Consider the following 23261-nt stretch of genomic DNA (forward strand, 5'->3'; position numbering starts at 1 on the left):
TTCCTCTGATTTACACATAAAACAGAATCTCTGAGACAACCTTCTGACCCCATTTGCACTTCATCGTCCTGGACATCTCCTCAGAGCACAGTCGCCAAATTGACCTAGAAACCCACCTAAATACCAACCGCCCAATCCCACTGCGATGATTAAATGAGGGTGGTATTCACAGCAGAAACCCAAGTGTCTTGATTCAACTCAATTAGGCCTGCATATGGGGAAGATGTTGTCAGAGTAAATGTCACTGTACAGTTTTCACAGGTAATTACCTCGCTCCACTGTGACAAGGGGCCTATTTGGTGGAAAGTGTTAGAACAGAATGGGAAGGGAAGACTAAGTTTCCCCATCTAATTCTGGAACTTTCCATTGCATGCAAAGTCAAGAGATGCAAAAGAGGGATATTTTTATCACACTGCTTTAGCACCAAATTGTTGCCCTCCCACTCGCATGCAGTCGATATTTGTTTGGCTACCAGGATTTGCTTTTTATCATCAGCTAATTGCTGACAATCGTTGAACTGGTGGTTTATTAATTATTTTTTTGCGTGTACATACTGTATTGTCTGTGTCTGCTGACATGACACATAAAGCTGCAACAACCAGAAGAGACTCAAAGTTATGTTATTGCTGATGCAAACTGATCTATTTGTTCACTCAGCTTTTTTTTATCTGCTTACTGTCGCTTCAACATAAAACTCCGTTTAAATCAAAGTGAAAGGCGACATGCTGTTCCTCGCACAAACGAAAAAAACAACAACTGCATTATCTGTCAGACACGCCACGCGCGTGTTTAGAGATAAGAGTTGAGAGGTTAGTTTAGCATGTGGAGGAAAGGTTGCGCTTGTTTGACTCAGAAGTGAGTCAAGGTTCAGCAGTGCAGGGTGTGCTATCTGCACACAAATGCTACGACTCCTCTCTGCCTGCAGCGGAATATATGGACGCCAGGAGAGAAGATGCCTGACACTCATGTTTTAGCATTTCACTGCTCCTCGTTATTCCTGGCTGAAAATGCAATTCATGGAGTTTTACAGAGCTGGCAGATTGGAGGCGGGTGAGGCCCAGACATCTGTACATTGTGACTTCACACGCAGAGTTTCAACCTTCCGCTCAAACCCAGTGCTGCACGGTGACCTCGTTATCATCTAAAACAGCCCCAAAATCGGCTGGAAATCTCCCCATTAACGCCGGAGTGATTATTCACCTGATTCATTTAGGGCGGCTCATTGCTTTTGTGCCTGATTTAGAAAGACTGCACAACATTTCCCACTGCGAGAGATGCTTTAAAAATAAAGACAGTGAAATGCTATAACTGGTGGTGATATATTAAAGAGCCGGGGGCTTCTACCTTTCTACTGCTACGCTATTGACTTCATTTACATGCATGCAGACTTGGACGCACCGTTGATTAGTGGAATTGGTTCAGCACCTCGGACAGCGCCGAGCATCGATACCTGCACTGAGGACGTCAGAGCAGAGGTGGGGCGGGGGTGGTGGTGGGGGAAGAGCAGCTCCATAAACTTTATTGAGCGGGACTTTTCGTCGAGTCGCGCTCTGAGCAAGAGCGGGTTGGCGTTTCTCTTCGAGGAGCGCCATTATCGCCCGATTGGTCGATGCTGCTGGATGCCCAACGCCGCTCCTTCCACCCACACACCCTCCCAGTCACCTAACGTCAGCTACCGGAGAGCGGGCCACGGTGATTTAAACACGGACAGAGAGAGAAGGTGTTTGCGTGAGAGACTGGAGCGTCTCCGGAAAGAGTGCGAGTGCACATTGTAGACATCCACACGGTGGAGCAAAGCCTACAAACTTTATTCCTTTTCTTTCTTTCATTTCTTTTTTAAGATATATTCCTATTTACGAACACCCCCCTCCCCCTGAACAAAGACAAAGTTTTGACACCCCCACCAAAAATAGAGCAAAAACAACAACTATTTATCACCCCACTTGTCCGCTTGGCTCTACTTGACGTTTCTTTTTAAAGCAACAAGTGTTGTCGGCTACGGTTCTTTTTCCACACAGGAGGAAAAAAAGAAATACCGATGATATATTAGCTACCGTGGTCACTCGGTGTGGCACCGCAGTGACACCAGGACTGCCATGATCGTGTCCAACGTGAGCCTGAGCGGCTGCGCGGATTTCAACAGCGCTCTGTGTGCCGGAGCCGGGGAAGGGCACCTGGGGGGCGGATCATACCGGACCACTCTCACCCCGACTGGGAACCTGGTAGTGGCTGTGTGCCTGGGCTTTATCGGCACTTTCGGACTTATTAACAACCTGCTTGTGCTTGTTCTTTTCTGCCGCTACAAGATGCTGCGGTCGCCCATCAACCTGCTCCTGATGAACATTTCCATCAGCGACCTGCTGGTGTGCGTACTGGGGACTCCGTTCAGCTTCGCGGCCAGCACGCAAGGAAGGTGGCTCATAGGGGAACGGGGCTGCGTGTGGTACGGCTTCGCCAACTCGCTCTGTGGTGAGTACAAATGCGGGATCAGTTAGGTGGTGCTATTTGTGTGCTATAGGTTTCTGTACTGTATACAGGCTCTATATTCTTTATTTCACACGAGGTCGTGAGTGTTGCTGCGCAGAATGCGTGGATCCTCTCCAGAGCACTGCGCTTTGTAGACTGGATCATGGTATGCTTTATTCGTACAGACAAAATGATGATTTTGAAAAAGAAAACGTAAAAATGTCCAACTGTCTGTCGTGCGCTGAGTCATGTGTGAAGCCATATCAAACTTTCACAGAAAAGCTTAAAAATCTTCGGACTCCTAATGAATTAAATCTGGAGATAATGAGCAATGCTCGTGTGCCACTCCGGAGACAATAAGAACCTGTTATTACAGCTGTTTGTTCGTTCTGCATGAGTCGTCGCTGCTGGAACAAGGCATTTTGTTTATTCCAAGCTTTCTCTCGTTCTTTTCGTGCATTTTGGGTGGGATCATCCTGCAGTCTCCTACGCCATTAAGGTCTTTCATTAAGGTCTCGCTTAAAGCGGAGGTTATCTTATTACGTTTTATTGTTTTAAAAAACAAACAAACAAACAAATAAAAAACTAATTCTGCACGAGTCAACTGGTTCATGAGTCCAATCCGTGATTCGAGTTGCACATCTCCTCTCATAATCCCGATGAAGCTTTTACATAAAGATGCGCATGTTTGGTCCAGGTGCGGTACTGGTCATTATATCTGTGGCTGTGGTCTGAATGGAGCTCCGTGACAGACCGTACCGTACCGGTCCCTTCTGCAGCTGTGTGCATCATTATGACATTCTCCTTGTCATAAGACAGCTCCACGGTTTCACGAAAGTAATTTAGTCATTTAGAAATCGTTTGTTCGAATTCCATTATGAACTCTGCAGCATGTCACAGTACTGTCAGCTGGTGATTTTTGTGTGCAACCTGCTATTAAATGGCCGCTAAATGCTTATTACCGTTTAGTTGAGAGGCTGTACCTGAGGCGAATTAAACCTCCTCACTGTGCACTGTTCATTTAGCTGCTCCTGCAGGTCTGTAGCGGGCTGTGGCGACGCTGTCTGCCTCCATGGCAGGTACATCTGCAGCATTTGTTGCAGAATAAAACATTTCCAAGGGGGAAAGCTGTGTAATGAGAAAACGGGATGCTGCTATACCTTTGCTCAGCAGTGCTGACATAAATAAATTGGGTATAATGATGCACACAATAGAGAATAATGCTGGTATGCACTTGCTTGATACTGGGCCAGACTGGATTGCGGAATTAAAGTAGAGCGATCAGACCAGGTGTGCTATATACCAGCAGCAAACAAGGAGTTTCAATTAGCATTAAACACAGACTTACATTAATTGTCCTCTAAGAGTTGTATTAATTAAAACCGTCAGTGCACACATCCGAGTCACTTGGATGAAGTTCTATTTAATGCAAGCCTTATTTCTGTATAAAAGATGAAAATGTTCTTCTGTCAGCAGGAGTCCTTGGCCCAGTGCCTGATTTAAAGTGTTTAATGAACAGAGTCACAGACACTGAAAGACAGGATGTCCCATCTTGAATCTTTATCACTGCTGTATATTATACCCGTTCCCTCTTGCTTTTAAATCAGTTCATATTTTAGTTGCTTGACAGGTAACAAGTTGAAAAAGAAGAATTCCTAAAGTTCACTTTTCAGTTGAATCAAAACACACAAGTGACCTTTGGGAAGACTTAAAAAACATTAGATGAAAACCTGAAAAATTTTGAGCTTTTCAGTTACAGAGACCACAAATTCTTTGTGCAGCTGCGAACGGACCGAGTGTTCATGCTGGATGTCTGCGGTCAGCGGTGGCAGCCTTTCACTGATGAAGTTTGCAAGGGCTGATAAATCTTTTCTAAAACTTCTCTCACTCACTTCAACACATCTAATCTTCTGATGTTTAAAGGCCTGCTTTAAGCTGAGAAATGGCCACTGGAGCCAAACATTAGGTCCTCTGATACCTGCTGCAACTAAAGATTTCGGGCGTTTGATCTTATCTCGAATAGGATTACAGCTTGTTAGCCACCTATGTGAGAGTCCAGTTGCTGTGAAGCAAAAATCCCTCCGAGACAAAAGTCTGATTTCTACTTGAGAAACATTTGTGTTACATAATTGCCCATCCTTACTTTATGGTCATTCTGTGGCTCTGAGGTCGTCACGCTTCTTTGTGGTCACTTTGTGCATTATGTGAGCACCGAAACCTTCCTATCCAGGCGACAAAGGAAGAAGCTAAACACGGAGCAAACAAGTCCAGCAGGGGTTTTAATCCCCTGCTTTTATCAGCTCTTTCACACCTTGATCTCTGGCTAACATTTACACGCAGTGCACACTAACTAAATTGCATTTTACTTTCCACAAGAGCCTCGTGAATCTGTCAGCCTTTTAAATTCAAAACAGGCTCTCGACTGGTACACTCGCTTCCTCTGGGATAAGTTGGCAATTTCCAAAACTTCATTTCTGTCTTATCATGGTGCAAAAAAGGCAAACTTCCAATCATTTTACAGTATCTGAGCGAGCTTTGATCGCATCCACCGTCTCGCTAATTCGAGTGTTAGACTAAGATTAAGCACCATGTGAAAATATGTAACACTGACCTCCACAAGGAGCCAATTTATTAAACATCTGACAAAAAAACTGGGCTTCTACAAACTTAAATATTGCAGGGAGACAGAGTGTGTGTGTGTGTGTGTGAGGGAGGGAGAGAGAGAGAGAGAGAGAGAGAAATATCTCACAGACATCATTAGAGCTTCCACTGGTTATGGATGAGTAATTCCTCAATGGCCTCATAAAACCAGAATGAAAGAGTGAGGGAGGGCCAGAGAAAGGAAAAGTGAAATTTATTGTTTGGGTGAATTATGCCGGGTGCCACTTTGACAAAGCGACAGTCTCTGTATTCGTCGAATCTCCGCGAAGCTTTCCTGAGTGATCGATGTTCCTTCAAATTAGAGGGCATCACTGTCAGTGACAGAAGACATTGTTAGCGTGGCGTTAGCACGTCGTATTCCTGCTCTTTCTTCACATCGATTTCTTCTTTCTGCTCACAGTCTTAGATGTTTGAATGACTGAACAATTGAAGATGTATTGCACTGACTTTCGTGCCAAGAGCACCCACTGAACACAATTTGTGGAGACGCATGCATGTGCATGTGTGTGTGTCTTTATCTGGACCTCCTCACCCACTGCCATCAGCCTTCTGGCATCCATTTAGCTGCTTCACCTCTTCTACCCGACTCTTTGCATTTTCTTCTCTGTCTCGCTGAACTTTTAGTGTCTTCCATTATACTGAAGATGAACAGGACAGGATCTTTTTTTTTCTGTCTCTGACAGCTCGTCTATGTCTTCCTGCATGCCTCCTTCTTCAAGCAGGCTCTGCACACAGTCGCTGGATTAACCTTGCACTGCTGGGGGCCACTCACCACATATTGGAGTCAGATTGCTTTCCCGCATACACTCACTCGCTGACCTGCGCACAGCAGCATCACCGAAATAGGCGGGCAAACTGATGAGCGTGCACGTGGGGGGAAAGGAAAATGCACGAATATGTGCATCATGTTGGTGCGCACAACTCTTGGCCTGAGTGATGTTAATTTGTTAGGACGCTGTGCAGAATTCTCAGTAGGGAGAAAGAAAGCAGAACAATGCTGCTCTGCCGTAAAGGTCAGAGCAAGCAAGCCGACTAATGAGCCACGGTAATAAATACTGAATTAAAGGTCTTGCATAGCAGAGACCCAAAAATATGTTTAGGAGGTGATGTGTGTCTGGTGTTCAGCATTCATTAGTGTGAATGATCATGTCCGTATGCTCTGACTTCTTATCCAAAGCGGGGAAAATCGAATAAGAGGTCCACACGTTTGATGTCTCTTAGTAGACTCGGTGCGCATCGCGCTGGTTTCGCGGGATCTTCTGAATAAACACAGCTTTACTCAATCCTGTGTTTTTCATTCAAACTGTCTTTTCCTGGATATACGGTATCAAAGGAGTGATGCAGAAGCAGATGCTTTCTAACAGAAAAGCAAGACAGAAGTGGCGAGTGAATGTCACACAGGCAGGAGAACAAAGACTGTTCCTTTATATATATATATACATATAAATATATATATTTCAGATGTTATCACATCATAAGATGTTTCATTTTGGAATATTACATTCACCTGATACATTTGATCCTGCCAGAGCAGTAAAAGATGCGGGGTGATGTTTGATTTCAGATGCTATCAAAGTTATATCCAAAGATGTGCGGGTGTCTTTCATGATGATATTACATGGCCTCTAATAACGGAAAGCAGAGACAGTGTTGTAGGGGATCTGCTGCTATAATCTAGTTTTCCCATTAAAAGCAATGAATTAAATCAACTACAACAGTTTCCATGAGCCTGAGACCAGAAGACTTCACCAACATGATGCCAGTATTCAATTTTGGGTTAATTTTGAGCCATGGAAGAGATTTGCTAATTAGTTTTTAGTAAATGTGAAATTTGATTTATTGTGACAGTTCTTAAAAACTGCTTAAGGGATATTGGAGAAATTTATATTCAGCTGTTGTCTGGAAGATATACAATATGCACATGCTCACCAACCTGACCCGAGACTCATGACCACAGCCAATAAAGTATGTTGTTTAAGATGAAATGCTCTTCTCTTCGGCTAATCTAGTAGTGTATTATTTTCCTCATGCTATTAGGGATGCATCAGTACTGTACTCTGGATCAGGTTACAGTTATACTTCAGTCAATGAGCTTGTCAATAACTTCAGTGCTAAAATGTTAAATGTAATGGACACTATTGCTCCCATTAAGGTGAAGGTTATCTCTGGAAGGAAAAAGTCTCCATGGAGAAACTCCACACTGGTGAAAAATGAAAAAAGAGAGTGTAGGAAAGCTGAGCACAGATGGAGAAAAACAAACCTCCAGGTTCATTATGACATCTATAAAGAGAAACTTCACAACAATAATTTACAACTGAGGAGTGCAAGGTGGTCCTACTCTGACATCATCACCAAAAACAGTCATAATGCTCGGGTCTTATTTTCTACAGTTGACAGGCTAACAAACCCTCCTGTGTGAACTTCATTCGACCTTGGTCTGCAATGACTTTGCCAAATTCTTCACAGACAAAATCCAAAAGATTAGACAAGCAATTGGTACATCAACAGCAGATCCAGAATATGTACTGTGTCCACCGAAAAACTGTTTAAACACCATGAAACAGTTTCACCCTATTAACAGCAAAGACCTGGAGGACATCTTAGGTCAACTGAACTCCTCCTCCTGCTGTTTAGATGTCCTGCCAACAAGTTTTTTCAAAAAGGTCTCAAAGACTTTGGAGTCAGACCTGTTACAGATCGTCAACCTTTCTTTAATGTCAGGCGTGTTTCCAGAACCACTAAAAACTGCTGTAATAAAACCCATACTGAAAAAGGACAATCTTGACAAGACACAAATGAACAACTACAGGCCGATCTCAAATCTCACATTTCTAAGTAAGATCACTGAAAAAGCAGTTTCTCAACAGCTCAATTACTTCTTAAAACAGAATAACTGCTACGATGCCTTCCAGTCAGGTTTTAGACAGAACCACAGCACTGAAACCGCTCTGACCAAAGTGTTTAATGACATATGTCTGAATACAGACAGTGGAAAAATGTCAGTCTTAGTTTTACTGGATCTCAGTGCAGCATTTGATACAGTTGACCACAACATATTACTCAAACGACTGGAGAACTGGGCAGGTCTTTCAGGAACTGTACTAAACTGGTTCAAAACATACTTAGAAAACAGGAAATACTTTGTATCAATAGGTAACTTCACATCTGAGCAGACAAGTATCACATGTGGAGTTCCCCAAGGTTCCATCTTGGGACCCCTTCTGTTTAACATCTACATGCTCCCACTGGCACAGATTATAAAGAACAACAAAATAAACTACCACAGCTATGCAGATGACACACAAATATATCACAATGTCACCAGGAGACCGAGGCCCTGTACAGGCTCTTGGTAAATGCATTGAGGAAATTAATTACTGGTTGTGCCACAATTTTCTCCAGCTAGACAAAAACAAAACTGAGGTAATAGTCTTTGGCGCCAAAGAAAAACGATTACAGGTCACCAGAGAACTTCAATCTATACACCTAAAAACCACAAACCAGTAGTGGTGATGGATGCAGACCTAAACTTAGAAAAACACATTAAGACAATAACAAAATCAGCTTACTATCACCTCAAGAATATTTCAAGGATAAAAGATCTGATGTCTCAACAGGACCTGGAAAAACTAGTCCATGCATTCATCTTTAGCAGGCTTGATTACTGTAACAGCATCTTTACAGGTCTACCTAAAAAATCAGTCAGACAACTACAGCTCATTCAGAACTCTGCTGCTCGAGTCCTCACTAAGACCAAAAAAAGTGGACCACATCAGTCCAGCTCTGAGGTCTTTACACTGGCTGCCTGTCCGTCAGAGGATAGACTTTAAACTTCTGATGCTGGTCTATAAAGCTCTGAATGGTTTAGGACCAAAATACATCAATGACCTCCTGACCCAGTATGAACCTTCCAGATCCCTCAGGTCATCTGGATCCAGTTTTTTATCAGTTCCCAGAGTCAGAACCAGACACGGAGAAGCTGCATTCAGCTTTTATGCTCCTAATATCTGGAACAAACTCCCGGAAAGCCTCAGATCAGCTGAAACACTCAGTTTATTTAAATCCAGGTTGAAGACTCACCTGTTCTCAGCTGCATTTGAATAAAACACCAAATCCACACTCTTTTACTTTTAAGCTTAAATTTTAAAATGTACTCTTTTTTTTTTTTCATTTTAAATCATGGTTTTTATTTGTTTCTGTTTTTTAATGTCTCTGTAAAGCACTTTGAATCACCTTGCTGCTGATTGTGCTATATAAAGAAACTTACCTTGCCTTATACTGCTACATCAGGCTGCCAGCTCAGCTTTTAGTGCTGCCGCAGTCTCAGGTACATTCAAAACTAAAGACATTTCTTAAAGGTGACCCATTCTGCTGATTTACATTTTCATATTATTACTGTCAGACTCTATTGTATTTTCAACTTCACCGTTTAAAATTATTAATCTCATACTGGGTCTTTGTGAAGCACGTCAGCTCATCTAGTTTATTTTTTCGTTTCTCTCCCTTTAAGCCAACTTTTTTCTAATTGGCTATCCTTCACTAATAGAAGGTTTGAACAGAAGATGGGTGGGGCTGCTGTTCCTGAGATGACTGTATTCATCACACACCCTATGTTTGGCATCATACAGAGAAAAGAACAGAATAAAACCATTTAAAGCAGAGTGCTTAAAGACATCTGAAGCCTGCACATATGCTGCACTCATTATATGAAACTCTAGCGATGGTTATCCAACCATTAACCATCCAAAACTGTAATGCTGTTTCGTTGTGGCTGTTCTTCTGTCATCTGTTCCCTTTATGTGGGGTTGCCACAGTGGATCATCTGCCTCCATCTCATCCTCTCCCTAGCATTTGTCTGTCACACCAACCTTCTGCACGTCCTCCTTCACTACATCTAGGAATCTTCTCTGAGGTCTTTCTCTTTTCCTGCTGCTTGGTAGCTCCATTTTCAACATCCTTTTGCCAATTTATCCACTCCCCCTCCTCTGCACATGTCCAAACCAGCTTAACGTTGCCTTTCTCCACACTGATCAAGCTGAGCTCTCCCTGTGATGCACTCATTTCCAATCATGTCCATCATGGTCACTCATAATGAAAATATTAATATGATCGACTCTGCCACCCCCCCGTCTTTTGTCAGTGCCACCATTTTCAAATCTCATATCACAGCAGGTCTCACTGCCATCTTGTAAACTTTCCTGACACTCTCGCCCACTCACTCCACCCTGCCTGCGCACTCTTATTCACCCCTCTTGTGCAATGTCTGTTGTCTTGGGTGGTTGATTCCATGTATTTTGCTGCCTTTGCTTGTTGCAGCTTCACTGTTACACCTGCTTCTCTCTCATTCTACTTTCCTCTTTTCTCCAGTGCATATCTCACACCTGAGAATACGCTTTTTTTTTTTTTAGCTGCATGGCCACCAGCTGGCAGAATTAAAAAGAAGTTGCAATCTTGCTCAGTGAGAGTTTGTTTATTTGAAATAAACTCCTCTGCCGAAAATATCGAAGCCTTTACAATCACTATAATCACTATAATCGCAAAAATTACATCTATTATATTGTTTCTCCTAAGCTGATGACTTGGGGTCCGTGATCCACAGCAGCAGAGAAAACACTATAACAGAATTTGATGTGCAAACAACAATAAAATGAACCACATGAGTTCAAAAAACTTTTGTATTATCAGATTCTGCTTAACTGAAGTATGTTCTTTGCACATTTCATGGTCACTAAAACATGAAGTTTCATCATTTTTTCATTGCCTTAAATAATGAGAGATGTTTATTTTCTTATCAGCAGTGAGACAATTATTTTTCTCACTGTCTTTAAAAATGTTTTGCACGTGATTATTACAAAAACACTCATCAGATATCATTATGATGTGTAATGCTTAAGATTTGGGAACTTTGCAGAGAATTCAGAAAATGCTTCCTTCTCATGTCACTGAATCATTCCTCACAGGAAAGGTCAAACATCTGAGGATGCCTGAGGAAAGACCGATTTAAACACATAATGGAGTAGAAAAGGAGTTTTTTGAAATCGTTGCTACTGGATTACAGCAGATTTTACAGATCATACCCAGCTATAAACACGACCGCTTTAGATCTCAGCTGAAAAATGACAGTAGCCCGTCCACCTGCTGTGGGAGGACGGTGTTACCAGGCTTTCATATCAAAACTCACAGAAAAAAAGGGGGAGAGAGAGTAACAGATTTGGCTTAAATTAAAAAAACAACTGGAATTTTTTTTTTAGGTTTGGTTCTTATGAGCCAGCCCAGATCAAACAGAAACATAAGTGGACTATTGTAAAACTGTGTTGACTTTAGAATATTGCTGTAACAGAGCTCATAAAAGCCCTGAGCTAACAGTCTGTGCAGAACAAACCACATTGAGTTTAATATCTGGGGGTAAACAGACAAGCACAACACACTGTACCACAGAGACTGTGTAGTCAAGTCAATGTATTTGGACAAACAAGACAAAAATACTCAAGTTTTCAACTACAGAACTAAACTTTGTTTCTATTCTGCTGACTTAGTTTTCTCTACCTAACCTCATGCACAGTTTATTTTTTAAAATACAGCTAAAATAACAATAATAATTAAAAGTGGTCATTAAGGATGGCCCAGTGAACAGGATAACAAGACTAAAATTATGTTGTGTATTGAACAGTTACATACATATATATGAAAATGGTTTCTGAGATTTCTGTCTTGTGCTGCACTGAGACGCCGTGGGTAGTGCCGCTGTTTATAATGTGCAGTGTGGGTTTGCTGCAGGCTCCAGACTATAAATATAAGATGATTTCTTTTGCTATAGTTTTCTACGCTATGATAAACTTTAAAGCTCACTTTAGCTGCACTTGTGATGCCAGGACGTCTTTGGGAGGCTTTATATCACAGTGACTGTGCACGTTTTTCTCACTAGAGAAGAAAAACATTTAGACAGGGGGTACATTTCAGTCTGTATTTTATGATCCCATTAAAGGTGAAATATTATATTCAAGCTTACAACAGGAGCACACTGAACAAGCAGTCTGTAGTCTTGCTGTATGTCTGTGCGTGTGTCACACTTACGTTTCAGATCATGAAATATAATTTAATATTTGACAAATAGAAGATGAGTGCGTACACTCGGAATACAGGAAATACCCTGCAGGAACGAGCAGGAAACAAACAAGCAGACTACACAGTACAACAAACAGAAGCAAACTGAAGATTTAAATACACAAGAGCTAATGAAGGAAAAGGAAAGAAGTCACTGCCGTCTATCAGTCTGGAAAGCGTTACAAAGCCATTTCTAAAATTTGGGACTCCAGTGGACCACGGTCCACAAATGGAGAAAACTCAGGAAAGTACTGAACCTTCCCCAACTTTCCCAGCCTACCAAAAGTACTCCAAGAGTGCATCGACGACTCATCCACGAGGCCACAAAAGAATCCAGAACAACATCTAAACTTCTGTAGGGCTCACTTCACTCAGTTAAGGCCAGAGTTCATGATTCAACAAAAAGAAAGAGACTGGGCAAAAATGGCATCCATGGAGAGTTTAAAGGAGAAAACCACTGTTGACCAAAAAGGACACAAAGGCTCGTCTCACATTTGCACAAACGTCTTGATGATCCCCAAAACTTTCTGGAAAATATTCTGTGGACTGAGGAGAAAAAAGTTGAACTTTCACCATCTGGTGTAAAACTAGCACAGCATTTCATTAAAAAAAAACACCATCTGAAAAGTCAGACATGGTGATGCTAGTGTGGTGGTCTGGGGCTGCTTCTGGGTGACTTGCTCTAAATGATGGGACCATGAATTCTGCTCACTGCAAAGAAATTCCGGATGGAGAATATCCAGCCATCGGTTCATTTCCTGAAGCTCAAGAGCAGTTGGTTTATACAGCAGAGTAATGATCCGAAACACAGCAGCAAGTCCACCTTTGAATGTCTCAAAAAAAGAAAAACAGAAAACAAAGAACAAAAGCAAAATGAAGGTTGTGAAGTGGCCTTGTCAAAATCCCAACTCAAGTCAGATTCAGATGCTTATGGATGACCTTAAACACACTGTTAAAAAAAGTCTCCAGTGTGGCTGAACTGAAGAACAGTGGATCAAAATTCTTCCACAGCGATGTGGAAGACTCACTCCCAGTTATCACAAACTCTTGATTGCAGTTCTTGCTGCCGTGGGTGGCACAACCATTTACTAGATTACGTTTCACACAGGGTCGGGTAGGATTGGAAACTTTTTCCCTTACTAAACGAAATCCTAATTTAAAAACTGCATTATATATTTACTCTGGTTATCTTTGTTTAATTAACATCAAACTAACTAAAAAGACTTTAATGATCTGAATAGTAAGGGGGAAATACCATATGTGTCTGTACCACATGTGCATATAATGCCTACCTTTGTATTTCTGTGCTCTAGGCATTGTGTCCCTCATCTCTCTGGCTGTCCTCTCCTATGAGCGCTACAGCACTATGATGGCTCCCACTGAGGCGGACTCCTCCAACTACCGTAAAATCTCCCTTGGCATCATCATGTCCTGGGCGTACTCACTTATCTGGACCCTGCCGCCGCTCTTCGGCTGGAGCCACTACGGCCCAGAGGGACCTGGGACCACCTGCTCTGTCGATTGGACAGCCAAGACAGCGAATAACATCTCTTACATCATCTGTCTGTTTATATTCTGCCTCATCGTGCCCTTCCTGGTGATTGTGTTCTGCTACGGAAAGCTACTGTCTGCCATCAGACAGGTGAGTCAATATGGGGATGGAGGAGACTTTCAGTCACCTTGCAGGACTTGCAGAGGAGAGCCTGTCCTTTTTGTGTGGGAAAATCCCCTCAGATCAGCTGCAATACTCAGACTAGCCTCGCTGGCACCTACAAACATACCATGTTCTGAATCACGATATGATTGGCTGACTTAAATAAGCAAGCAGTTGAACAGCTGGACCTAATAAAGTGGCTGGTGGGTGTATATCAGCTGAACATTCAGGCGAATGTTTTTCTAACATATGTCAGTGTTGTGCTTGCAGCTTATAGAGTGGTAACATTACTCATATGTGACTCAGCAGATGCTCTCAGTGTAAAGAGTGAAATTAAATCCTGTCTACACCTCAAGAAATCCTGTCTACACCTCAAGACACTCAATATTATAGTAAATCAAACAGGCAATGTGAAAAAGCACAAAGCAAAAACAGAGATTCAAAGTCTTCCCAGCTTTACTTAGAACAGCAAAATCACAGGTCACTGATTCAGCATCATTTCCAGAGCTGCATATATGCACATCAGAACTACTTTAACAGTGAATGAAAAAGAAAGAAAAAAATCTTTGAAAACCATACAGAACAGTGATTCAACCATTTCTGTTTTCTGGCAGTTAAAGCAATAGTCTTCAGTTTGAATAACTTTCCTCCAGTGATGTGAACCAGTGAACCAAAACCTACAGCTGGTTTATATACTCATTTCTATAGCAGAGCTAATTATGGTTTGGAACCTCAAACTGGTGAAACGTTACACTGAAATGACCATCGGTAAGTGCGTGTCTGTCTTTGGGCCACAGGACAGCTGCACACACACCAAACGTACACACACACACACATCTTTTAGTTTCCGCCGTTATCTGAATCAGCCTAAAAGCACAGAGACTTTTAAAGTAATGGTCTCTACACGGGGTTTGTGTATCACATTATTTTGCTTGTCTTTCCAGCTAGTTTGAATTAGCATCCTGAGTAATGTTTTCAGTTGCTGGTAGCAATAAAGAGCCTAATTTACACAACGTGAATTTACATAAGTGCTTAACAACTGAAAATAAAGTGTACAATGCTGCGGTAGCCCGAGCATAACAGATTAGTTATTACTATAAAATGACTTTAGGTGAACAATGTCTTTGAATGATAGCACGATCCGCTTGTTCCTGTTTGTTTTTGCTTCGTTTTGTCTGTGCTGAAGAAAGTCTCTGGGCCTCAGTCTTCGTTATTCTATGGAGACAAGTTGAAATGTTGTCTGACATGCGACAGGTAATCCTGCTCTTTCTACGACTACATACACTCATACTTGTATTGATTAGTATCCCTGACACTGACAGTTTCTTAATGAAATCACAAGTGATGATTGTGGATTAAGTGTTTTTCAGGAAGAAACATGTCCTTGCATGCAACAGGCCACTTCTTCACACTGCCCTCCGTTCTATAGATAGTCAATATCACTTTGCTGTGAATTACACTGGACATGTCTTTGGTCACCACATTTACACAGTGACACATCGCGAAAAGATGCTTGTAGTGGACCTGCTGGTGTCACACTGACACACACTTGTTAAGTGAATAGACTGTATATAAAAGATGGCCTTGGCTTAACTGCTCTGCATTGGGTTACCTGGTAGCCATTAGAAATGGTAATAATAATAATAATCATCATCATAATCATCATCATCATCTTACTCTAATAGTTATAGTGTATATACACGTGTCTATTCCTATTATTCATTCTGCATTAAACCAACCAAATGATTAATAAATAGATGTATTTATTTTATATATTAATTATTTTCTTTGGTGTTTATGAATGTACAGTCATATGATGATGATCAAAAGAATATGATAAATTAACATAAATGTCTTTCTTTTAATACATAAGTGAAGAACCACAGGTCTGACAAAAACCGCCCATAGGGTGTTTTCTTGCAAGGAACACCACCACTACTACTACTACTAATAATAATAATAACAATAATAATAATAATAATAAAAAGAATGATAATACGTGTGAATGTGAGTGTGAATGGTTGCCTGTCTCTATGTGTTAGCCCTGCAACAGACTGGTGACCTGCCCAGGGTGTACTCTGCCTCTTGTCCCCCCTCCTCCCTCGCGACCCTGACAAGGATAAGCAGAAGAGAAGAGAGGGGAAGAGAGAAGAGAATGGATGGATGAAGATAACAATGACAATGAAACCAAGAATGGCCACCAGGGGGCAACTCTTGCCCTTAGCACCATTGCACTAAGTTCATTGTAAAGTTTCTGTTTCCTTATTCTTTCTTATCATTTTCGGTTATAACACCAAGAATGAAATTTGAAAATGCTTCAGAAAATGAGTTTGTTCATCAGTTGGTGACATCACAGTGGCTATTTCCATCACATGCTTTTTCAATATCCACTGATCAATGCCAGTCGGTTAAATCACTAAATGAAAGGAAATTTTACAAAATGAAACAAATCAGAATGAAAGCTGAACAAAACAAAGATCAAAACATAATACTCATGTAAGTAAAATATGATCTCTGGCACCACCTTCTTGTGACACCAACCTCTTAACGTGGACTTTGCTCCTCTTTGAATCATTTTGCTATCATTGGTGCATCAAGGCTCACATTCCAAAGTCCATCCCACGCATAATTTGAAGAAGCCCGCAGCACCCTGGGATGGCAACATACTGAATTAGCCTACAAGCCCTGCTCTGTTGGGCAAGTTTCAACACAACAAGGAAATCTAAAATACTGTATGAAAATTTGGTCCTGATCACAGTAATGAATATTTAACAGCAGTTCCCTGCTGTGGGGGTGAGAAGGACAACAGATGATCCAAACTTTCTGTGTTTTCTGGGATTTGCTCCTTTTTCTCCCCTCGGCTGAGAACTGTGATGCGAGCCAACCGACGTTTGCTTTTCCACATTCTGTTCCACGCTGACTGAATCAAACAGTATGTGCAGAGACAGTGTGGAAGGCAGCGCTTCCTCCTCTCACTCCAGGAAAGCCAAACAAGTGTGTCTGCACGCGTGCACACACACACACACACACACACACACACACACACACACACACACACACACACACACACACACACACACACACACACACACAGAAACAGAGAGAGCAAGACAGAACAGCAAGAACAGGTCCCTGAGCAATTTTGTGTGTGTGTGTATCCTGATAAATTCCAGTGTGAGACAGAGACACAGTGGTCACCTAAGATGCATAACAATGAATCTAATGGCAACAACGTGGTAGTTTTCCTCTATTTTTATGACTTTGCAGAATAAAAAAAGCGTGCTTCTTTCCTTTTCAAGTGCACACAGTTCTTTGTATAAATGAAGAAGAGAAAGTAACAATATAAAGGTCCCTTTCTCAGTTTGTCTTTATCCCATTTCTCCTACTTTTATTTCTTGCTCATATATCCATGTGCCAGCTGGAGCTTCTTTGTTTCTTTTCGTCACCCTCGTCTTTGTGTAGGATCACATGTGCTTTCTTTATCTTTGCTTGTTTTAATGGCTGCTCTGAGTTCTTCTCCCACTGACGCTGCAATGTAAAACAAAGCTTCTCCCGTCACGGTCACTTGGGACAACTGTGACAGATAAAAGCAGCTAAGCCACTTGTTCAGCAAAAGCTAAAAGACCTGAACCTCCTCAATCTGATAATGTGGAGCTGGAGCAGTCAACGTGGAAAACATTGATTCAGCTTTGGGTTTAGTCCAGGTTGGTGTAAATCACCGCCTGTAGACAGGGAGATTTTTCCAGCTTATGACTGAAAGACTAATTTTATGTATTGCAATATAGATCACACAGATCGGTCTTTGAGGCTGCCGGTTTTAATAGTGTTTACTTTTATAAACCAAACTGTAAATGGGCTCAAATATGTAAAGACGGATCTGAGATTTCCCATTAAGAATGAGAATTTCTGTTTTTTACAAGGTTTAGAATTTATGTTCATAGCATCCACACTGAGGGGCAGACACTCAGAAGAAAGGAGCATTTTAGTGGGCTGATTGGCTTGCAGAAGGCAGGGAAGAAAACGATTGGACCAGAGTGATGATAACAGAATTTAACTTGACAGCGTGGAAACGAGGAAGTGATGTTAAGAGCCTGAAGCAGCCCGAGCAACCAGGAATGCAGGGGTTGGATCAGTGAAGGCTAATACAAGATGTCCTAATCAAATTTACTCATAAGATTCACTATGAAAGAAATAAGGATTGTTTGAATTGTGAACCAGGCAAAGCTTCTCTAGTTGGAAATGAACACAACAGGCCCCAGTAAAAAGGAAACTAAACTTCAAGGTTTCCATCAAATCCTCTCAAAATTTTAAGAAAAAAAAAATGAAAACGGGCAGACAGCCAAATGGGTGCAGCCTGTCTCTACTTGTTTGATCATAGCTGGCAGTGTTGCCATCTTTTTTTATTTCTCCTGCTCTCTTCTTATAATGTGAAACGGCGGTCTTTATCACTGCAGGAAACAGATGCTGTCTGTCCTTTCTCGGGTACTTGAGTGATAGAACATTGATTTTTAAATTTTAGCTTCAATTCTATGAGGTTCTGCCTGGAATATGATTCTAAGTAGTTTATATGATTTTCTACTTAACGTGAATTTCTGTGTATTTAAATGGCAACATATTTGCAACAAATGGCTGATTTATCACAGTTAATTTTGTATTATCACAAAGAGATTGCACGTAATTGGCTGATTGATCACATTCAGTCACAACCTGTTTTACTGCTGTTTCATCTCCATCGAGACACACTGAGGTAACTTTGAACACAGCAGCTGACTAAGTGGTCACAGACCTGCTCCCTGACTACAATGTTTCAAAGGCACCAAGACTGAAAGTTCATTGTCCATGGTTACATGGTTACAAGGATTATGGCATAACTGATTATATTGGATTAACCGATTATAATCTTGTAATCACTTGCCCTTGTATCCTCTTAAGTAAAGGGCTGCATATCACAGAGTTGTAACCAAGCAATGCTTCCCTTTTTTATTGTGTTACCAAACGGTCCACCCATGGCTCCCATCAGCCATTATATTTCCCAGTCCAAAGACGTTCTGACTTTTTGCCTTCCACGACAGGTAAACAACGCCAGAAAGCAAGAACAGCAGTTTCAACAGAGACACGTGAATGAACTTTATCTATGACAAATAGTTAGGTTTTTAATAGAACACACACACACACACACACACACACACACACACACACACACACACACACACACACACACACACACACACTAAGCGGTTTTTGGTTAGATAACCAGTTGTCTTCTCCCTTGTGTGAACATCTTTACCTTTGGTCTGAATTCATTATGTGTCCCTGTGGAACAATACTTCTCAAGCTTTTTCTGGGCTGTATGGCACTGAGGTCACTTTGGAGATAGGCAAGGAAATGAAGATTTCAAGAGGAAGTGCAGGAGGAAGAGATGACGGAATAACAAGCAGTGCTGGTGGTGATTATGGTGGGGCGGCTCTCAGACTTTGACTACTGGGGTCCTAATTTTGTACTGGCCTACATCATGTAGTGACCTTGTGCGGATCGTGTGTTAATTCAATGGCCACGAGGAGAGTTTTTTCCCCGTACCTTAACCCAATTGGTAATTTTGTGACCTACTATTTTACAAAAACAGCCAGGCAGTGCACTACAGAGGAACGTCTGTGCAAATTAGCTGGTGAAGCTTCAATTGAGAAATTACACTCCACATCACACACAGCACTGGTATTGAGGGATCATGTGTATGTTGCACTAGTATAATGCATAAAAAGCTACAATGCAAACAGCATTTTTCATATTGTAAATAATAAAGTTGATCAACAGAGGGAAATGTTTTTATGTAGAATTCATATTTTGGCTCCCAACTTATCAAATGTCAGGGGTTTCTTTATTACTGTACATTAAATATATTTGGATATATTAGTCAGACAAAACTAGCTGCACCCTATTATTGTGAAGAGAATGGCAAAAGAGAAGCAGAGGGTTTCAGACAAGCTACATTGTCTTGTAATCACACTAGGCACAGTTATCTTACGAGGCCATGATTTGTCCCCACTCTCCTGCAGACCTGTTCTCTGCTGGGCTTAACCTTCTGGGCCTGATTGGGCTTCACTTTATCTCCTTTGCTCCTCATATTTTCACTCCATCACTTATCTCTCTGTCTTTTCTTTCTACCAAACCTAAAAGAGGATCTCAACTCCTTTTGGTCACTCTCTCACATAACACAGTTTTTTGGGAAAAAAAATAAGACTGTGAAAGTCCTGTGAAAACCTATGTACACCCTGTGGTTAAACAGCTTTTCTTGTTCAGTCATTCTTTTGTAAATTTGCTGCTGCGCTTGGGATCATTGTCCTGTTGCATGACCCGGTTTGGACCAACCTTTATCTGCCAGGCAGACACCCTCACATTTGACTCTGTTGTACTTTGGTATACAGAGGAATCCTTTGTTAACTCAATGACTGCAAGCTGCTCTGTGGCTGCAAAACAAGCCCAAATCATTAACCCTGCACCACCATGCCTGACACTTAGTATTAGGTGTTTGTGCTTTTATTTGTAGTTTGTCTGAGGATTGCATTTTCTGACCTTGGGGTGAATTTGCTTGGACTTCCACTCCTGGGAAGATTGTGGCATCGTATTAAAACACCTGAATGCTCCAGACCAGCAAACTGCTAAAACCTTTGCTATTTTATGCAGTCACATTTGCTGATGATCAGTTAATTAAGTGCATTTGATTAACAGCACTTAATTACCCTTAAACCTTAAATCCCGTGGAAGCAGTAGTAAGGGTGTACTTAGTTTCTCACAGACACAGACGACACAGATTCACGTTATTGGGACCCTTTTGTAAGTGGTGAATGCCAGTCTGTCACATTTCCTAGAGACTTATTAGTCATTTAGTCACACTGTTGAGATCATGTTGGAGTTCTGTGCTTGGTCAGCAAACACAGCATATGTATACTTTAATATACCAACACCACTAATGACTACTTTTTCTGTGTAAAGCAGGAAGATATAGGATCTTATATGCATGTTGCTGTATGTTGTGAAAAGCTTAACTTGAGAATCTAATTCCACAGTATTTGACAGGAAAGACTCAACAGTGAACAGCTGAGTGTTGTGTTATTTGCAAACACAACCTCCCCATTTTAGTGCCATTGAAGGTAACTCTCCCCAGGGTAACAGCATCAAAAAGTCAAAGGAAAACAGAAATCTGTTGGAATGAACAGACAAAATACAATTCATAACAAAACTTCAGGGACAGTTTAATGCCTGCTCCTCGTCTCTGCTCACGTTTCATAAAGAACATGCCGCTCATGTCCAAGTGTGCTTTGGGCACAAAACCCGTATCCGTGTTTACTTCTTTGGTTCATATTAGGACTCCTGATGTTTTTCACACTAAAAAATCACCACGTGTATAAACACAATACACTCAAACATCAGAAGGAGGAGACACAGCTGTGAAAATATTTCTTGACAACACTCAGAAGGAAATTTGCTTCTGCTTGATATGAACTTTGTTTGGCAGAATACTTGACACTAGAATGCACAATTAAAACACACAATACTCCTGGATGTCCGATTGGATTAAACTTATGCTGTTTATGTGTGTGCTACAAGTGCCTTGTCTCAGTCTCGCTGGTCCCTTGTTTTTATTGCATGCTTTACCGGCAACCCCTCTGCTCTCTACGCATCCAACTTTAACCCAGTGTCTGCTCTGTTGGCATGTCTGGACTGTTATCTTAGTTGTGCGCTCTTCTTTCTTATTCTTATTTTCCACACATTCACACTCTGTGCATCTCAGCAACTTACATTTCCAATCTTTGCGCACACACATATCATATATAAGAGTGGCTCATTTCATCTTTTTGCAGTACCTACTTCAGTCTCTATTTTCTTGCTAGCTCTTTCACATTGTTTCTCCGTCTCCATGTGCCCTGCTCCAATATTCTTTCCCTTATTCTGTGCCATTATCATCCATCTTCTTCACCTTGGTTGTCTCACTTGCCATTATTGTTTCCATTCAGTTCACACCACCTCGCCATAAAGCACCCCAAAAAGTGTTGTTTGTGTAACAATGGGCCAGATGTTAACGCCTGAAAGCAAAACTTGTAAAACAGAAGGTGGGAAGCCCGTGTTCTGAATGATATGCATATGCCTGATGTTTTATTTTGCTTTGTTGTGTTCCCAGCTGATGTAAATACTGCATAAAATTTAATTTATTGACAAAAAAGTTAGATGAATGCAAACAAACAAGAATAAATAGATGCTGTAAAGTTTGTCTTGTCGACAATTAAAAATACACAGAACGTCATTGCATATGGGGCGATGATTTGGATCCATTCTATTGCAACTTTTAATTAAGCCACTAAGCGCTGTTTCAAAGTGAAAACTACGATTAATTAAATGAAAGTGTAATGAACAGGACTCAGAGCATAAAGAGACTCACGGAGAAAGAACTTTTCCTACTATGGCTGAATGTTATCTCCAGTAATTCCTATAACTGTGAGATCTTCAGATTTTTATTTTTAACTTGTTAATTTGCTATTATGCTATTTAATGGTGTCGTTAAACAAATAACACAAATGGATAGCTGGCTTTTCCATCTGATGGTGCAGCAGTTCTGAGGGGCATTTAGAGAGGAACAGCCACGCTCATAGGTGAGAAGACTGTCATTCAAAGCATCATTCACAAACACATTTATTGTTGCCAGACCAAGATGCTGTATAATATTTCAGATCTGAGATATTGACTCTCAAACTCGATTGATCGATGATCCAGGTAAATGTAATAAACTTTTCAGTCTCTCAGAAATTAAGGTTTGGTTTGATTTTTCTTTTCTTAACAAATCAAATACACTAAATGTCTTCTGGGAAACACTCTTACAGGAGGTTGGTTCTGTCTTTGCAGCTCTTGATGATGACAGTGGTCACTTTCTTTATAATGTATTTGTAATTTTTTTTAAAGGCTGTGTAAAGACTTCCTCTCCTTACACCCTTCCACAGTTTTATTCTCAGTATAGCTGAGCACAACGGTTCAGTGATGATGCTGTGAATTAGGACCTTTATGGATTTGGCTTGTGATACATCTGCAAATAGGATCTGGGGAATTGGGAAGCTAAGTCAGTGCTATCTTGCTTGGGCCTTTCCTGGGTGCTTTTTGCAGTTTGATGGAGTTTATTTTATTCCTGGAGGAGCCCATCATGGAAAATCATCACCAGTAGTACTGGACTTGGTCTCAAACAATGTTTAGGTGATCAATAGCATTTACCTACCCATTATTTGGTTTGCATGTGTCGGCTAATTGGTGTCAGTTCTTGACCATTAAAGACATTTAAGACATAGAAACTTGACAACCCAGTGCTGAAAATCTTAGGCTCAGAGAACTCTGG

General features: G+C 41.2%; 1 protein-coding gene across 1 annotated transcript in view; it reads left to right on the forward strand.

The window, feature by feature from the left end:
• The first annotated feature begins 1455 nt into the window (after window positions 1-1455).
• LOC120727862 (vertebrate ancient opsin-like) overlaps window positions 1456-23261 on the forward strand; it is a 60236-nt gene continuing 38430 nt past the window's right edge. Inside the window, exons 1-2 of the mRNA XM_040022436.1 lie at window positions 1456-2469; window positions 13545-13873. Coding sequence (XP_039878370.1) covers window positions 2097-2469; window positions 13545-13873 — 702 coding nt within the window. The 5' untranslated portion in view covers window positions 1456-2096. The remainder of the gene's footprint in view (window positions 2470-13544; window positions 13874-23261) is intronic.

This window comes from Simochromis diagramma, unplaced genomic scaffold (genome assembly GCF_900408965.1).
Source record: "Simochromis diagramma unplaced genomic scaffold, fSimDia1.1 OVJJ01000205.1, whole genome shotgun sequence".
Taxonomy (NCBI): Eukaryota; Metazoa; Chordata; class Actinopteri; order Cichliformes; family Cichlidae; genus Simochromis; species Simochromis diagramma.